Source organism: Rhinatrema bivittatum, chromosome 5 (assembly GCF_901001135.1).
Source record: "Rhinatrema bivittatum chromosome 5, aRhiBiv1.1, whole genome shotgun sequence".
Lineage (NCBI taxonomy): Eukaryota > Metazoa > Chordata > Amphibia > Gymnophiona > Rhinatrematidae > Rhinatrema > Rhinatrema bivittatum.
In genome coordinates this window covers 231,193,385-231,210,208 of record NC_042619.1, presented here as the reverse complement: position 1 = coordinate 231,210,208, position 16,824 = coordinate 231,193,385, and the positions used below count along the sequence as shown (strand labels likewise).

At 45.8% G+C, this 16,824-nt stretch overlaps 1 protein-coding gene across 8 annotated transcripts in view; it reads left to right on the top strand.

Moving 5' to 3' along the window:
* Positions 1-16,824, top strand: part of SLC35A5 (solute carrier family 35 member A5) — a 64,501-nt gene that overhangs the window by 5,033 nt on the left and 42,644 nt on the right. For all 8 annotated transcript variants that reach the window (XM_029603424.1, XM_029603425.1, XM_029603428.1 and 5 more), the window contains one exon: positions 6,182-6,339. In XM_029603424.1, coding sequence (XP_029459284.1) covers positions 6,210-6,339 — 130 coding nt within the window. In that variant the 5' untranslated portion in view covers positions 6,182-6,209. The remainder of the gene's footprint in view (positions 1-6,181; positions 6,340-16,824) is intronic.

Below are 16,824 nucleotides of genomic sequence, written 5' to 3'. Positions count from 1 at the left end.
CGTCCAGACCTGGCCACAGGAAGACTTGCTGTATGCCTTTCCACCATGGTCACTACTGGGCGGGATCATCCGCAAGATAGAACACCACAGGGGGCTAGTACTTCTAGTGGCCCCGGACTGGCCAAGAAGGCCGTGGTAAGCAGACATGCCAAGACTTCTGGAGGGGAACCCTCTGTGTCTTACTCCACACAGGGACCTGCTCCAGCAAGCACCGATCCTCCACGAAGACCCAACTTGATTCTCGCTTATGGTCTGGCCATCGAGAGGACTCACCTGAAGAAGTGCGGGTACTCGGGGGCAGTGATTGACATCTTGCTCTGAGCATGCAAGTTTTCCACATCTTTAACTTACTTACGAATATGGAGAATATTCGAAGCCGGGTGTGAAGACCGTGACATCCTTCCGCAGACAGTCAAAATTCCCATGATCCTGGAATTTCTACAGGATGGCTTGACGAAGGGGTTGTCTCTCAACTCCATCAAGGTTCAACTGGCCGCGCTGGCCTGCTTCAAAGCCAAAGTGGACGGCATCAGTCTATCTTCCCATCCAGATGTCTCCCGCTTCCTGAGAGGGGTCAAACAAATCCAACCACCACTAAAGTGGCCAGTACCCCTATGGAATCTCAATCTAGTACTTGACTTCCTAGTGGGAGCTTCTTTTAGACCTTCACGCGGTCTGTCACTATGGCTCCTGACCTTGAAGACTGCATTCGTAGTGGCAATATGTTCAGCCCGTTGCATCTCCGAACTTCAAGCACTATCCTGTCGGGAACCATTCCTCAGATTCACTCCGGGATCAGTACAGCTACGCACTGTCCCCTCCTTCCTTCCAAAGGTCGTTTCTCATTTCCACCTAAACCAAACCATCTCGCTGCCATCTCCAGACGAGCATAAGGATTCAGAAGACTCACACCTCCTTCGCCATCCTAACGTCGGCAGACTCCTAATCCGATACCTGGAAAGATCGGAATCCGTACGAAAGACGGGCCACCTATTCGCCCTTCACAGTGGGAAGAAACAAGGGGAAGCGGCCTCACGAGCATTCATAGCCCGCTGGATCAAAGAAGTAATCAAGGCGGCCTACGTAGAGGCAGGCAAGCCTCCATCTCTACAAGTCAAGGCCCATTCCACCAAAGCCTGGGCAGAAACCAAGATGCTGTCACCCGCCGAGATCTGTAGGGCGGCGACATGGTCCTCCATTCACATCTTCTCGAGGTTCTACCGCCTGGATGTTCAGGCCTGGGAGGGGACTGGTGGGGGTGTGTGTGTGTGAGAGAGACAGAGACTGGTCAGCGAGGTGACTGGTGGGGGTGTGTGTGTGTGTGAGAGAGACAGAGACTGGTCAGCGAGGTGACTGGTGGGGGGTGTGTGTGTGAGAGAGACAGGGACTGGTCAGCGAGGTGACTGGTGGGTGTGTGTGTGTGAGAGAGACAGGGACTGGTCAGCGAGGTGACTGGTGGGTGGGTGTGTGTGTGTGAAAGAGACAGGGACTGGTCAGCGAGGTGACTGGTTGGGGAGTGTGTGTGAGAGAGACAGGGACTGGTCAGCGAGGTGACTGGTGGGAGTGTGTGTGTGAGAGAGACAGGGACTGGTCAGCGAGGTGACTGGTGGGAGTGTGTGTGTGAGAGAGACAGGGACTGGTCAGCGAGGTGACTGGTGGGTGTGTGTGTGTGAGAGGCAGAGACTGGTCAGCGAGGTGACTGGTGTGTGTGTGTGAGAGACTGGTCAGCGAGGTGACTGGTGGGGGGTGTGTGTGTGAGAGACTGGTCAGCGAGGTGACTGGTGGGGGGGGGTGTGTGTGAGAGAGACAGACTGGTCAGCGAGGTGACTGGTGGGTGTGAGAAGAAGAAAAACTTTGTGTGAGTGACTGGTTGTGGGCCCTAAGGAAGAGGACTGTGAGGTCAGAGCTTCAGCAGCCACTGCTGCTTCTGGTGAGTGCTCTTGGCCTGCAAGGGAAAGGAGTAGGAGAGTTGCTGGAGAGGGTAAGTAAAGGCAGCTTTTAAAGTTTATTTTTCTTGATTGACTGCCATTTTAGTTGTTGGATATTATGTGATGTGTCTGCTGTTTTAAATATTTTATTTATATTTGGACAATTTTTTATAATTTTTATGAGTTTTTAATTGTTGCATGTTATTCTGTTCATCAGCTGTTGTGTAACATTTATTAGTATAGTTTTACAATTATTTCTGAGTGGATATCTATCTATAGCAGCTTGGCTTGCACTGTTTTCCTAATAGGAGATGTACTAGTGTTTAGGGCCTGATTAAATATTTGTAGTAGTAAATTACTGTCTTTTCATAAGGAGGGGTATTGTGCCTGCCAGTAAAGAGAGCTTGTTTTGCTTTTACTGAGATGTCATCAGAACCAGAATATCTTTTTTTTTTTTTTTTGTATGGTGAGTTGTACGGGTAATGCTCAAGTTTTGCTCTGCACCCATTGTTGGGAGTCGAGGGGGTTCCTGAGGATACAGAATGTATATTTACATTTTGCCCCGTGACGGTCACATGTTCAGTGTGTCACGTATGTGAGAATCATCTGTCAGGTGTGTCCCAGACGAAAAAAGGTTGAGAACCACTGCTCTAGATCATCAATTGGCTGGAAGCTGGGGCGGTCCGGTTGGCATGTTTACAGTTCGGCAACAGGCTGCAGGGTCGACCGGTCCGAATAATGTCTGACTACTGTGGCTTGCATCAATCAGCAGGGAGGTACCAAGAGCCAACAAGTATCACAGGAAATAGATCAACTTATGGAATGGGCAGTGGTGCATCTCCAGATGATCTCAGCCTCGCACATTGCAGGCAAAGACAAAGTAAGAGCAGACTTTCTCAGCAGGGAGAGTCTGGACCCAGACAGCTGGGTGTTGTCAGATGAGGTGTTTCAGCTGATTTGGAACAGCTGGGGTCTCCCGTTCCTAGAATTGTTGGTGACTTTGTGCAATGTGAAAATTCCGTGTTTCTTCAGCCGCATGAGGAAGTCATTGGAGATCGATGCCCTAGAGCAGGCGTGGCCAGAAGGCAAGTTGCTGTATGTCTTTCCTCCATGGCCCATGTTGGGCAGACTGATTTGAAGGATCGAACACCACAGAGGGATGGTGCTCTTGGTCGCTCCAGATTGCCCTGGAGACCATGGTATGTAGATCTGCGGAGGTTCCTGGTGGATTCGCCTCTTCGACTTCCAGCTCACAGGAACCTGTTGCAGCAGGGACCTGTTCTTCACGAAGATCCAACTCTATTTTGTCTTTCAGTATATCCCTTGAAAGGGTTCACTTGCTGAAACGTGGATACACTGCAGCAGTGATTTCCACCTTGCTAAGAGCTAGAAGGTTCTCCACTTCCTTGGCCTATGTGCATGTTTGGAGAGTGTTTGAGGCCTGGTGTGAAGATCGAGGTACTCTTCCTTGTTCGGTCAAGATACCGCTTATTTTGGAATTTTTGCTGGATGGCTTGAATAAAGGCTTGGCTCTCAATTCCTTAAAGGTACAAGTAACGGCACTCGCCTGTTTCAGGGGTCAGGTAAATGGTGGATCTTTGTTGGCTCATCCTGATGTGGCTGTTTTATGAAAGGAGTGAAACATCATCTTCGTCCTTTGCAGTTTCCAGTGCCCACTATGGAGTTTTAATTTGCTTTTGGATTTTTTGGTAGGCCCTATGTTTAGACCACTACATACTCTGTCTTGCGGTTGCTGACCTTGAAAACTGTGTTCCTTGTGGCAATTTGTTCTGCAAATAGGGTTTCTGAACTTCAGGCCTCATCTTGCCAGGAGCCATTTCTCTATTTTATTTTTATTTATTTATTTATTTGCTTTTCTATACCGACATTCAGCCATGGGTATCACATCGGTGTACATGGGAACTTGTGTGATAGTATGACAACAGGTCATATTATCTTTACATTGAAACATTATTTTTAACAGTACTATCTCTATATTGTAACATTATTAACAAGGTAATATTAACTTTAACTTTACTTTGTAATATTATTATTAATAATGTCTCAACATATAACATATACAGTAACATCAATAAGGTTGCAAGTATGTTTCTTTGAATATTTAACGATATAAACTTGTGTCAATTGTATCTTGTTGGCTTAGTGTTGTAGCAAATGCAAGGTAATGATTCACCAATGAAACAGGGTTTAAGAGGTAGTGGGGCAGTTTGATTGGATGTAGAACTGTTGTCTTAGGGATGTGTGTGAAGGGGTGGGATTGGAAGGGCAGGAGTTGGATGGTGGTGATGCGGGGTTAGCTGCTTTCGGGATAGGCTTTGAGGAAAAGCCAGGTTTTTAGTGCTTTCTTGAAGGATTGCGGTGAGGGTTCTGTCCTGAGTTTTTCTGGTAGTTTGTTCCATAGAGTGGGGCCTGCTATTGAGAATGCGTGTTCTCGTGCTGTTGTGAGGTGGGCCTGTTTGTTGGAGGGAATGGCAAGTATTCCAGTGTTTTTGGAACGCAGGTTTCTTTGAGAGGTGTAGGGATGTAAGGTGTCCTTTTAGCCAGTCGGTCTTTTCATTGCTGATGGATTTGTGCATGAGGGTCAGTGCTTTATATTGAATTCTGTAGTTTATGGGGAGCCAGTGGAGGTCTTTTAGTATGGGGGTGATGTGTGCGGAGCGCTTGTTGTTTGAGATGGATCTGGCTGCCGCATTTTGTAGAAGTTGGATGGGTTTGAGGGTGGAGGTTGGGAGCCCGAGGAGGATGGAGTTACAGTAGTCTATCTTGGATAGGGGGAGAGCTTGTAGTATGGACCGGAAGTCTTGAATGAGTAGAAGGGATTTGATGTTTTTGAGGACTTGTAGTTTGAAATGGCCCCCTTTTATTATTGCATTGATGTGAGTTTTCAGGTTGAGCTCGGAGTCTAGATTAATGCCTAGATCTCTTACAGTTGTAACAAGTTGGCTCTTGGTTTGCGTGGAGGAGGGGTTTTGGATGTTCCAAGTTGGGGGTTTGTTTGTGTTGTGCATAATTTCTCTAGGTGACTTCAGGGGACGTTCAGCTGCGTACTGTTCCTTCCTTTTTACCGAAGGTGGTCATTGAGTTTCACTTGAATCAGTCCATTTCCCTGCCATCTCTGGACAGAGAGAGAGAGATGTAGAGGGAGTATTGTCTGTTATGACCCTTAATGTCAAGAGGCATATTGTCAGGTATCTGGAAGTTACTGAGCCTTTGTGGAAGTTGGATCGCCTATTTGTCCTTCGCCTCGGTACTAGGCAGGGAGAGCCAGCCTCGCGGGCTACAATAGCTTGCTGGATTAAGGAGGTAGTTTCAGCTTCATATGTGGATGCTGAGAAGCCATTACCTAGTCTGGTCAGGGCTCATTCCACTAGGGCTCAGGCAGTGTCATGGGCAGAAGTTAGATTGTTGTCTCCCATTGACATTTGCCAAGCTGCGACGTGGTCCTCTTTACACACCTTTTCCAGGTATTATCTTCTGGAAGTTCAGGCACAGGAGGATGCGGCCTTTGCCCGTGCGGTTTTGACTGGACCGCGGGCAGCCTCCCGCCCTGTTTGGGAGTAGTTAGGGTACATCCCACTTGTTCTGGATTCATCTGACTGGACGCTAAGAAATGAGAAATTACTACTTACCTGAAAATTTCCTTTTCTTTAGGACAGTCAGATGAATCCAGTTTCCCTCCCTTGGCTGCTGAATGATTGCATAATGATCCTCCTGTGTGCCTACATGTTAAAGGGATTACTGGTAAGTGTTACTCCAGTCCCTAAACTAGTGTTATTACATTGTCTGAGTGAAATGTTGCTCGTTGGCTGAGAATTGCGATGGTTATGTGTTTCTAATTACGTTTTTGCTAGTCTGTCTATAGTTGCTTTTGAAGAAAATATTGGCAGGCTGATGTCGCTGCAGGGGTAATATACTGTGACATCAGGTTGCTCCTTCTCCATCTGATGGTAGAGGTGTATAACCCATTTGTTCTGGATTCATCTGACTGTCCTAAAGAAAAGGAAATTATCAGGTAAGTAGTAATATCTTATTTCATTTTTCTCCCTGTAAACAAGCCTAATGGTGTCCATAAAATAAAATGTAAAATTGTAAATAATTTTGGAAAGGTTCATAAGTAAGCTTTTAAGAAAAAAGTCTTCGTGCTTAAAAATGGTCAGTGTTAATTCATCTTTTATACCATTGCATAGATGAAATACATTCAGAAGTTAAACAGCAATGTTTTGTTTCTCTAGGTGGGGGTCAGCACCATAAGCCAGCAATATGACATGCAGAGGTTGTCCCTTTACTGTATCATGTTCCAGATCAGCAATTCATACTTTCCTTCTGGGAGCAGTCTATGTTGGCTTGGCCTCAAGCCGTGTTCTGCTGGTGACGTATTCTGCTAATGAAGGTGTGTGTGGCTCTCTTTGTTCAGAATGCAGTTTATAGAGTTCATTAGGAATCTCGTCATAAATATTTGCTGAAAAATATGGAAAGAATTAAGTATGTGGTCCCCACCCCCTCAAAAAATTGTTGCTTAGGCACAAAATTCTTGGTTTGCTATGTTCATTTGGATGGGGGGGGGGGAGGGGAGGGGAGGGGCAGCTTTTGGTTTGTCTCATTTGTTTTGGTAGTTTGTGTGTGTAAAATGGCATTTATGCAATCAAAATCACTTTCTATGTGTGTGAAAAATGTACATGTATAAGCTACCAAAATGAACGAGCATGAATGCACATCCCTTGGAAGAACCTTTTGCCCCAGAACTGCTAGTATAACTAGACAATGTACAGAGAAGGGCAACAAAAACGATAGAGTATGGAATAGTTCCCTCATGAAGACAGGCTTAACAGGTTAAGGCTCTTCGGTTTGGAGAAGAGACAGCTGAGAGGGATATGATAGAGGTTTATCAAATTGTGAATGGGGTGTGACAGGTAAATAGGGAACAATTATTTACACTTTCAAGTAGTAATAGGACTAGAGGACACTCCATAAAATGATCTGATAGTAGATTTTAAAACAAGTTTTTAAGAGTGTGGTTTTTGGTTTGTTTGGTTTTTTTTTTTTCTTTTTCAGTCACTGCCCAATTAAGTTGTGAAATTTGTCGGATGATGTGGTTGAGGCTAGTATAACTGGTTTTAAAAGAATTTTGGACAAGTTTCTGGAGGACAGTACCATTAATACTAATAAGCTACTAGATTCCAAATGAGCTAGGAAAATATCAATCCAATCACAATAACTAGCTTCATAATGGCTTGAAACTTATAAGGAGGACAGTCCTACCCGAAAAAACTCCATGGATTCTGCCTACGGAGAAAACCACATGCTTGTAATCATAGTCTTAAGTTTTTTGTTGTGAGCAGTTCAACACCCTTATGTGAAAATTAAAATCAAAAAATCTTTATTTCATTTTTTTTTTTACTTTATACTAAACTAGTCATTTCCTTCAGTTAGTTGTAATTCACACTAGTACTCAACACAAACATATTTTGGTTTCTTGCATCAGGAGTCCTGATCAAAATTCATAAATCTTTCCATATGGGATTGACAATGAAACAACTGTTCAAACACGTTTTCATGTCCCTTCTGAATTATAAAATTAACATAGGTTCCAGTTTTTGAAGGCATCAAACCTGGAGCTTCACCAAAAGAATTTTTATAGTGAAGAATTTCACTCCATGTCGTCATATGCCTGTCTTTGCTTTTTAACATTTGATGAAACAAGTGTCTTTGTGTCGTCAAAATTTTCAAAACCAAAGACTTGGGTCTCCTGATGAAGAATTCCTTCGAAACATCGATGTTGGGACTTGCGGTTTTGTAACAGCTTCCTATATGTCAAGAGATATAATCTCTGGGAGAAGTTAAGTATTGCTATGACTGACATTGGGGGAGAATCAACTTTTAAATATTTTGTTGACATAAAGACACTTGTTTCATCATGTTTTGTTTAAAAAGCAAAAACATTGACATTTGATGACATGGGGTAGCGTTCACCACCATAAAAATGTTTAGTGAAGCTCCAGGTTTGATGCCTTCAAAAATTTAAGAGGTTTCTGCTATAAATAATTAGTTGTGTACCCACATTAATTTTATTATTTATCATAATATGTGATGTGTTGGCTCCTGATTACTTCACAACTTGAGGGTCACTACTTCTTACTGCTGAGCATGAGTAATGGGGACTAGATCTCTCCATTAGATCTGCTGGGTACTACTCAAGGAGGAGAAGCCTAAACATAACAGACTTGCAAAGACCTCTCTCCTAAGCTCTGCTGGTGAAGTATGAGCATGGGTAGGAAAAGGAAGGGAAAAATGCTATCCAAATCCACCTTACCTCCTCCCACGTAGAGGAGAGGCTTTGACCCCAGACAAGGCTTCGATGATGGTAGGGTTATTGGAGGCGTTGATGCAGGTCTTATCAGCATCCTTGAGTTCCTGTTCATACCTGGATCAGTCCAGACTCCTGGATTTTTGCATCCTTTCCAGTAGACAGAGAAAGTTCTGTTGACTCTGCCATCTAAACTAGTGTGCCATCTGCATTCCCTCAGTATTTCTCTGACTCCAGCGGATGGTAGAGGTGCAGATCCTGAAGTCTGGAGGGGGGGGGGAGGATATAGAATTGGAGAATTCCTCCCAGGGGTTGCTAGGCCCTGGTGGGGCTATCCCTTCTGGTGCTGAGGTGGATGAGCAGGGGGCTGGGAACACTTATCTGGCTCGGTCCTTTTGCCGCCAGGGATGGACAATTGGTAGTGCCAGTTCCCTCCCTCCCTCCCAGGAGATCTCTTGGTGTTCTGTAGCAGTTCAGCTGCAGGGAAGTACACTTTGCTTATGCTCTTTTGTTTTTGGTTTAGTAAAGTTAGAAAAAAGAAAAAAGTAGGCAGACCGGCAGGATTGCCGCAGGCGCTGTGGAAGGTATTCCGGCCAGTTTTGTTTGTGGAAGAGTTCTCTAGTGGCAGTGGTGGATAGCCGTGCGGTCAGGCCTATTCAACCAGTGCAATGTGGTTCGCTAAAGATCGGCTGATGGCGCACGGCAGTGCCTGCCGCTCATGCGGCATTGCATTTGCATGACTCATGCGATGGCCTCTGCTTCCAATGCCTCTCTGGAGGGGAAAGCGGGTTGGGGCAGGCTGTGGTGGCATCGGAGCAGCAGGAAAAGCATAAAGCAGGTACGGGGGCACCTTAGAAGGCTGCAAACATCTTCTCGTTGGGCGTGGGAACAGCGGTCATGTTTGCTTCAGCAGAAGATGCCTCACAGCCTTTGAAAGAGGTTGGGTGATTTCCCCTATCCTTTGTCCCTGACAATTCAGAGCCCCATGATCAGGCGAGAGCCTAATTCTGATGAGGAGGGGGACCTCCTCAGGGACAATTCTGAGGATTCCTCAGTGTTTTCCTCAGAATTTGTGCTGCTTATGCATAAGGCATACTTGGACAAGAAAGCAGCAGAGAATCAGCTCGGCCTCAGGTACCGCTTGGACTGCAACCTAGGAAAAGATCTAGGGGTTCCAGACGGACTCAGAGACTCCTGGATATGGTGGCGTGACTGATTAGTCTGAATGAAAGCTTTGAGGATTCAGAGGAAGTAGTACTGTTGGTAATTTGTTTCTCCTGATGCTGCTGCTGCTGCAGATACTATCCCGGATGTGGCGGGGCCGGATGAAGGGCTGGGCCAGGTTTCTTTGCTGAAAGGGACAACCCAAAAGTGGTACATCTTTCGCAAGGAGGAACTGTGGCCCCTGATCCCCCATGTCCTAAAGGAGTTGGGGATCAAGGTTCTCACAGGAAAAGCAGGATGGTAGTCCTCACATATGGGTGACATCACAGGATGGAGCCCAATCATGGAACACTTTTGTCAAAGTTTCTAGAACTTTGACTGGTACCTACTGGGCATGCCCAGCATGGCACTAAACCTGCAGCCAGCAGGGGTCCCTCTTCAGTCTTCTTTTTTCCATGCAGCAGTAGCCATGCGGGTTAAGGAGCTCTTAGAGATTCCTGACAGGAATTTTCCTCACGGATTTACTACAAACTTTCATACCCCACAGGGGTCCCCCTTTCGAATTTTGCTTCCGCGGTACTCCGGTAAGTCTTCTACCCAATTCCCGTCGAGTTTGGCCCTCGCGGCCTACTGGCCATCGACCGCACTGCGGCTCAGTTTTTTTCAAAGGCCATGGCGTCGGGGTTACAGCGGTGCCCTGACTGCGCTCGCACCATGTCCATATCAGACACCCATAAAGTCTGTGTAATGTGCCTCGGCTGTGAGCATGATGTCCTGACTTGCACTAAATGTGGCTTAATGACACCAAAAAGTCGGAAAGTCAGAATGGAGAAAATGGAACTTCTCTAGATTGTTGTAAGATTCAAAAAAGCCACAAAAAAAAAAGAAAAAAATTCCCAGTATCCCTCTAATTGTATAACTGTTATATAATCTGTTCCAAATTGGGATATAAGTGCTGTGGGATCCTTTTACTAGCTAAAGGACAAGTAAACTTTCAGAAAGTGTCTTGCCCTACGCAGCTTGACCTAGGTATAAACTGTTTAACTCCCTCCCACCCTACCCCTCTGCCCACCCACCCCTAGGTTTGTATTTCTAATGTAGTCATCCTAACTTCATAATAGGCAACCAGATAAATTAGTAAATTGATTATTCCTTAGGTGCACCAATCAAATAACTTACCTAAATGAGTACTATTCAATGCAACTGCTGTGGAGCCTTTATATTGAGGGTAATCATATGGAAACTTAAGGCTTGCCCCTTTTGTTCAAAACTCTCTACCTTGGAAAAGGAGCTGGATGACTTTAAAGCTGAATTAGCTTCAATAAAGAGAGTCTCAGCCACGGTACATTATTCAGGAAATAATTTCCACTTACCACTGAATAACCAAAACTCAAGAAAAAAGAGATTTACCGTGGGCTCAGGTAGGATAAGACCTGTAACCCACAGACACCCATTATTAAAAGCTGTGCAACCCACAACTCTATCCCACCACTCACACAGGCCATTAAGGAACTTTAAAAGTATTTCAGTGGGCTCTGGTAGAATAAGACCTGTGTTCCGTAGACACACACTGTATCAAGTGCAACAAGTACAAAATGCCTTCTCTGTATTAAATTCTGAAGAAGTCCTTGAGAAAAAGATTGAAATGTTATCGGAAAAGAGAGAAAAAACCCAATGCATACAGAAATTCCAAATCAGAAACCAAACGAAAAAGCTCACAGTGATGGATGATTCTGTCATCAGAGGCATTAATATCTTCCCTTGCACAAATGCAAAGAGAAAAGTGGATAACAAACCTCAACTAAATAGGTCACAAAAGGAGTCCAGGAACAGCAGTAACCTGAGCAAAGAAAGCTGGAAAGCTATGAGCACAAATGCTCGTAGTTTGGGTAATAAAATCCCAGAGCTGCAAGCCCTAATGGTGGAGGCGGACTTGGACATTGTTGCTGTCACGGAAACATGGTTTACGGAATATCATGACTGGGATACGGCAATACCAGGCTATAACTTGTTAAGGAAGGACAGAGAGGATAGGAAAGGGGGAGGAGTGGCTCTATATGTCAGAAACAATATCCAAGCATCTGAGCTGCAAGGAAGATGGGGCAAAGAAGAAGCACTATGGGCAGACTTAAAAAAAGATGGGGCATCCATTTTTATTGGAGTGGTTTACAGGCCTCCAAACCAAAAGGAAGAGCTGGACAGAGATCTGATTGAAGACATCCACAGGATAGCAAAGAAAGGAGAAGTGGTGATCGTTGGAGACTTTAATATGCCAGATGTAGACTGGAGAATCCCATCTGCAGAATCTAAAAATAGTAGAGAAATAGTAGATGCCCTGCAAGTAGCTTTATTCAAACAAATGGTAATGGAACCCACGAGAGAAGGAGCTATACTCGACTTAGTGCTCACTAATGGAGATAATGTCTCAGACGTCCAGGTGGGTGCCCACCTCAGCACCAGTGATCATCAAACGGTATGGTTTAATATCACAAAAAGGACACGAAAAAGAAGCACAAAAACCCAAGTTTTGATGTTCAAAAACACAGACTTTGATGAAATGGGGAAGTACCTGGAGGAAGAACTAAAAGGCTGGGAAAACGAGAGAGATGTGGATCAACAGTGGACCAATCTAAAAGGAGCAATCACCAAGGCAACTAATCTATATGTTAGAAAAGTAAAGAAAAGCAAAAGAAAAATGAAACCTATCTGGTTCTCAAAGGAGGTGGCTGACAAAATAAAGGCTAAAAGAACAGCATTCAAGAAATATAAAAGATCCCAAAAGGAGGAACACAAAGAAGAATATCTGGTAGAACTGAGGGAGACGAAGAAATTAATCAAGATGGCAAAAAGTCAAGCGGAAGAGAGGATTGCCAAAGAGGTAAAGAGTGGTAACAAAACATTTTTCAGATATATCAGTGAAAAGAGAAAAGTTCAAAATGGTATAGTGAAATTGAAAGGTGGAAAGGATCAATGCGTGGAGAGAGACGAAGAAATGGCAGAAATATTAAATGAATACTTCAGTTCTGTGTTCACTAAAGAGGACCCTGGAGAAGGACCGACACTAGTTAACAAGAAACTGGAGGGGAATGGAGTAGATGTAACTCCATTTACAGTAGAAAATGTATGGGAAGAGCTGGTGAAACTGAAAGTGGACAAAGCCATGGGGCCTGATGAAGTTCATCCCAGAATACTGAGGGAGCTCAGAGATGTGCTGGCAGGTCCGCTGTGTGACCTATTCAATAGATCCCTAGAAACGGGAGTGGTGCCGAATGATTGGAGGAGAGCGGTGGTGGTCCCGCTTCACAAGAGTGGGAACAGAGAAGAGGCTGGTAACTACAGACCGGTTAGCCTCACTTCGGTGGTGGGAAAAGTAATGGAGTCACTGTTGAAAGAGAGAATAGTGAACTATCTACAGTCGGGAGAATTGCTGGACCAGAGGCAGCATGGATTCACCATTGGAAGATCCTGTCAGACAAATCTGATTGACTTTTTTGACTGGGTAACCAAGGAATTGGATCGAGGAAGAGCACTCGATGTCATCTACTTGGATTTCAGCAAAGCTTTTGACACTGTCCCGCACAGGAGACTGGTGAATAAAATGAGAAGCTTAGGAGTGAGTGCCGAGGTGGTGGCCTGGATTGCAAACTGGTTGACGGACAGAAGACAATGTGTGATGGTAAATGGAACTCTCTCTGAAGAGAGAGCGGTTTTAAGCGGTGTACCGCAGGGATTGGTGTTGGGACCAGTCCTTTTCAATATCTTTGTGAGCGACATTGCGGAAGGGATAGAAGGTAAGGTATGTCTTTTTGCGGATGACACTAAGATCTGCAACAGAGTGGACACGCCGGAAGGAGTGGAGAGAATGAGACGGGATTTAAGGAAGATGGAAGAGTGGTCGAAGACATGGCAGCTGACATTCAATGCCAAGAAGTGCAAAGTCATGCATATGGGGAGTGGAAATCCGAATGAACTGTATTCGATGGGGGGAGAAAGGCTGATGTGCACGGAGCAGGAGAGAGACCTTGGGGTGATGGTGTCTAATGATCTGAAGTCGGCGAAACAATGTGACAAGGCGATAGCTAAAGCCAGAAGAATGCTGGGCTGCATAGAGAGAGGAATATCGAGTAAGAAAAGGGAAGTGATTATCCCCTTGTACAGGTCCTTGGTGAGACCTCACCTGGAGTATTGTGTTCAGTTCTGGAGACCGTATCTCCGAAGAGACAGAGACAAGATGGAGGCGGTCCAGAGAAGGGTGACCAAAAAGGTGGAAGGTCTTCATCGAATGACTTATGAGGAGAGATTGAAGAATCTAAATATGTACACCCTGGAGGAAAGGAGGAGCAGAGGTGATATGATACAGACTTTCAGATACTTGAAAGGTTTTAATGATCCAATGACAACGACAAACCTTTTCCATAGGAAAAAAATCAGCAGAACCAGGGGTCACGATTTGAAGCTCCAGGGAGGAAGATTCAGAACCAATGTCAGGAAGTATTTCTTCACGGAGAGGGTGGTGGATGCCTGGAATGCCCTTCCGAAGGAAGTGGTGAAGACCAGAACTGTGAAGGACTTCAAAGGGGCGTGGGATAAACACTGTGGATCCATAAAATCAAGAGGCCGTCAATAAAGAGTGGGTGGCTCGCCAGAATGACGGCTACTGCCTGGAGATAATACCCTTATTCAATAAACATACACATGGTTACTGTGACTCCAACATCACTCTAAGCTACAACAGCAAGAGGAAATGTGGAAAAAGGATTCGCACTCACAAAGTGGGGAGTAGCTGGCTTGTTACGGCGGTTACTACCCCAAACCAAATAAGCCTGATACTTCACTTTCAATACATATCCAGCATAGCTCTCTGCTTCAACAGCAGGGGAGAAGAAAAACTGATACTTCACGCATAGCTCTCTGCTTCAACGGCAGGGGAGAAGAAAAACTGATACTTCACGCATATCCAGCATAGCTCTCTGCTTCAACGGCAGGGGAGAAGAAAAAAGGATTCGCACTCACAAAGCGGGGAGTAGCTGGCTTGTTACGGCGGTTACTACCCCAAACCAAATAAGCCTGATACTTCACTTTCAATGCATATCCTGCTTCAACCGCAGGGGAGAAGAAAAACTGATACTTCACGCATATCCAGCATAGCTCTCTACTTCAACGGCAGGGGAGAAGAAAAACAACCAATAAGGGCTGAATAACACAGTCTGGGTAAAACAAATAAACATGGGTGTAGCTTGCTTATTGCGGCGGTTACTACCCCTACTACCCCTAACTAATCAAGCTTGATATTTCACTTGGTTGCAGCTCCATCACTGCTCTCTACATTAATGGTGGGGGTGGAAGGGAAATAGAACCAAAGAGCTAAGAGAAACAGATAAGTATGAGAAAAAAATGTGAAGCTTGCTGGGCAGACTGGATGGGCCGTTTGGTCTTCTTCTGCCGTCATTTCTATGTTTCTATGTTTCTATGTTCTCAAACTCCGCCGTCTATTGCTTCAACGTCGTCCGAACCGGCGCCATCCATATCGCACCAGCCGGTGACCGTCCGGCGTCGACAACTTCTCGGCCATCGACTACCTCTACTCCCCCCTCAGGACAGAGGGGATCGTAGAGAGAAACAACGGCATCGACACTGAAAGCCTCGGACCATCGATGAAGGAAAGACATCTCGCCATTGTCCGAGCTGCCATCGAAGAAATCCTGTCCAGAAAAGGCATAGACTCTTTCTGGGATCGGGTCACCGAAGCAGCCCTTACCCGGATGGGTATTGGGAGCTGCGACTCCGCCTTTAACGGTGGTCCCTCCGGCTATGCCTCTGCCTCCTTCTCTCCTTCCGGAGCCGGGACTGATTGCTCCAGGTCTCCGTAAAGAATTGGACCGGATGGTTCAGGAGGCCATCGATAAGACGATGCACAGATTCCAAGTTCCTCCGATGCTGAAACCGGTGCCGATTGTAGAACCAACCACCAATCCCATTCCGGCAGCATTGGCACCGCTGCTCTCTAAGATGGAAGCGCTTATAGCTGCTTTTCCAGCGATGGAACCGGGGTCTCCGATGGCTCCGGAACCTTCTCCGCTTGCTCTGTCATCGGGAGGAGGAACACCGTTCCGTCTTCCTCCATCGGGAGTCCTGCCGATGCCTCAACCATCGATGCCGATGTGACCATCCGCGCCACCGATCTATCCATCGATGCCCTTGATGCCTGCACCGGTGCCCTCGATGCCTTCATTGGTGCCTCCACTACTTCCCTCGATGCCTTCAGAACCTAGACCAGGACCTTCAGGAATTCCTTCGTCCCGTCCCTCTCAGATTCCTAAAGGCACAGGTGCTGATCCCTATGACACCTGGACTGACGATTCATCCCCAGACACCGATGATTTACCATCACCACCTTCTCCTACTGAAAGCAGGAAGTGTTCTCCTCCAGAGGACTTGTCCTTCATAAATTTTGTGATGGAAATGTCTGAGTTGGTTTCCTTCCAATTTCAGACTGAGCAAGATGATAGACACCAAATGATGAAGCTGTTACAATTTCTGGATGCTCCCAAGGAAATAACCTCCATCCCTATCCATCAGGTTCTTTTGGATCTTCTCAAAATGAATTGGGAACACCCTGGTTTGGTAGCTCCAGTCAACCGAAAAGCAGATACCACTTACTTGGTCCAGTCAGCTCCAGGGTTCCAAAAACCTCTGCTGGATCACCAAAAGAGGGCATGACGCTCAAAACCCCACTCTTCCTTCCCCCCCAGGTAAGGAGCAGAAATTCCTGAATGCCATTGGCCGGCATGTCTTCCAGAGATCAATGCTCATCTCTCTGATCGCCTCTTACCAGCTGTATATGACCCAGTATAATAGGGTCTTATTGAAGCAGAAACAGGACTTTGGAGAGTTCCCTGTTTCAGCAATTCCAGAAACAGCTACAAACCCTGGTTCACAAGGATTTTGAAGCGGGGAAACATGAAATAAGATCCTCTTATGACATCTTTGACACTGCTTCCAGGGTATCTGCAGCTGCTATTTCTGCAAGAAGATGGGCCTGGCTTAAGTCTTCGGACTTGCGCCCTGAAATACAAGACAGATTGTCCGATCTGCCTTGCATAGAAGACAATCTGTTTGGTGAACAGATCCAGCGGACGGTGGCGGAACTCGAGCATCATGAGACCCTTCGCCAACTCTCTCTGATGCCTTCGGAGTGGAAAAAGTCATTCTTCTGTCCAAAGAGTCATTCTTCCGTCCAAAGAAGTCCTATCCACCACCGTCTAGAGGTCGTTCTACAAGGCCTTTCCAAAAGGCCCAGTTTCGTCAACCTCGTAAACAAAAGCCGCAAGCAGCTCCTCAGCCGGGCCCTGCTTCCAGTTTTTGACTCCTGCATAGAGAGCAGCAGCTAGCTTCCACTGCAGCAGA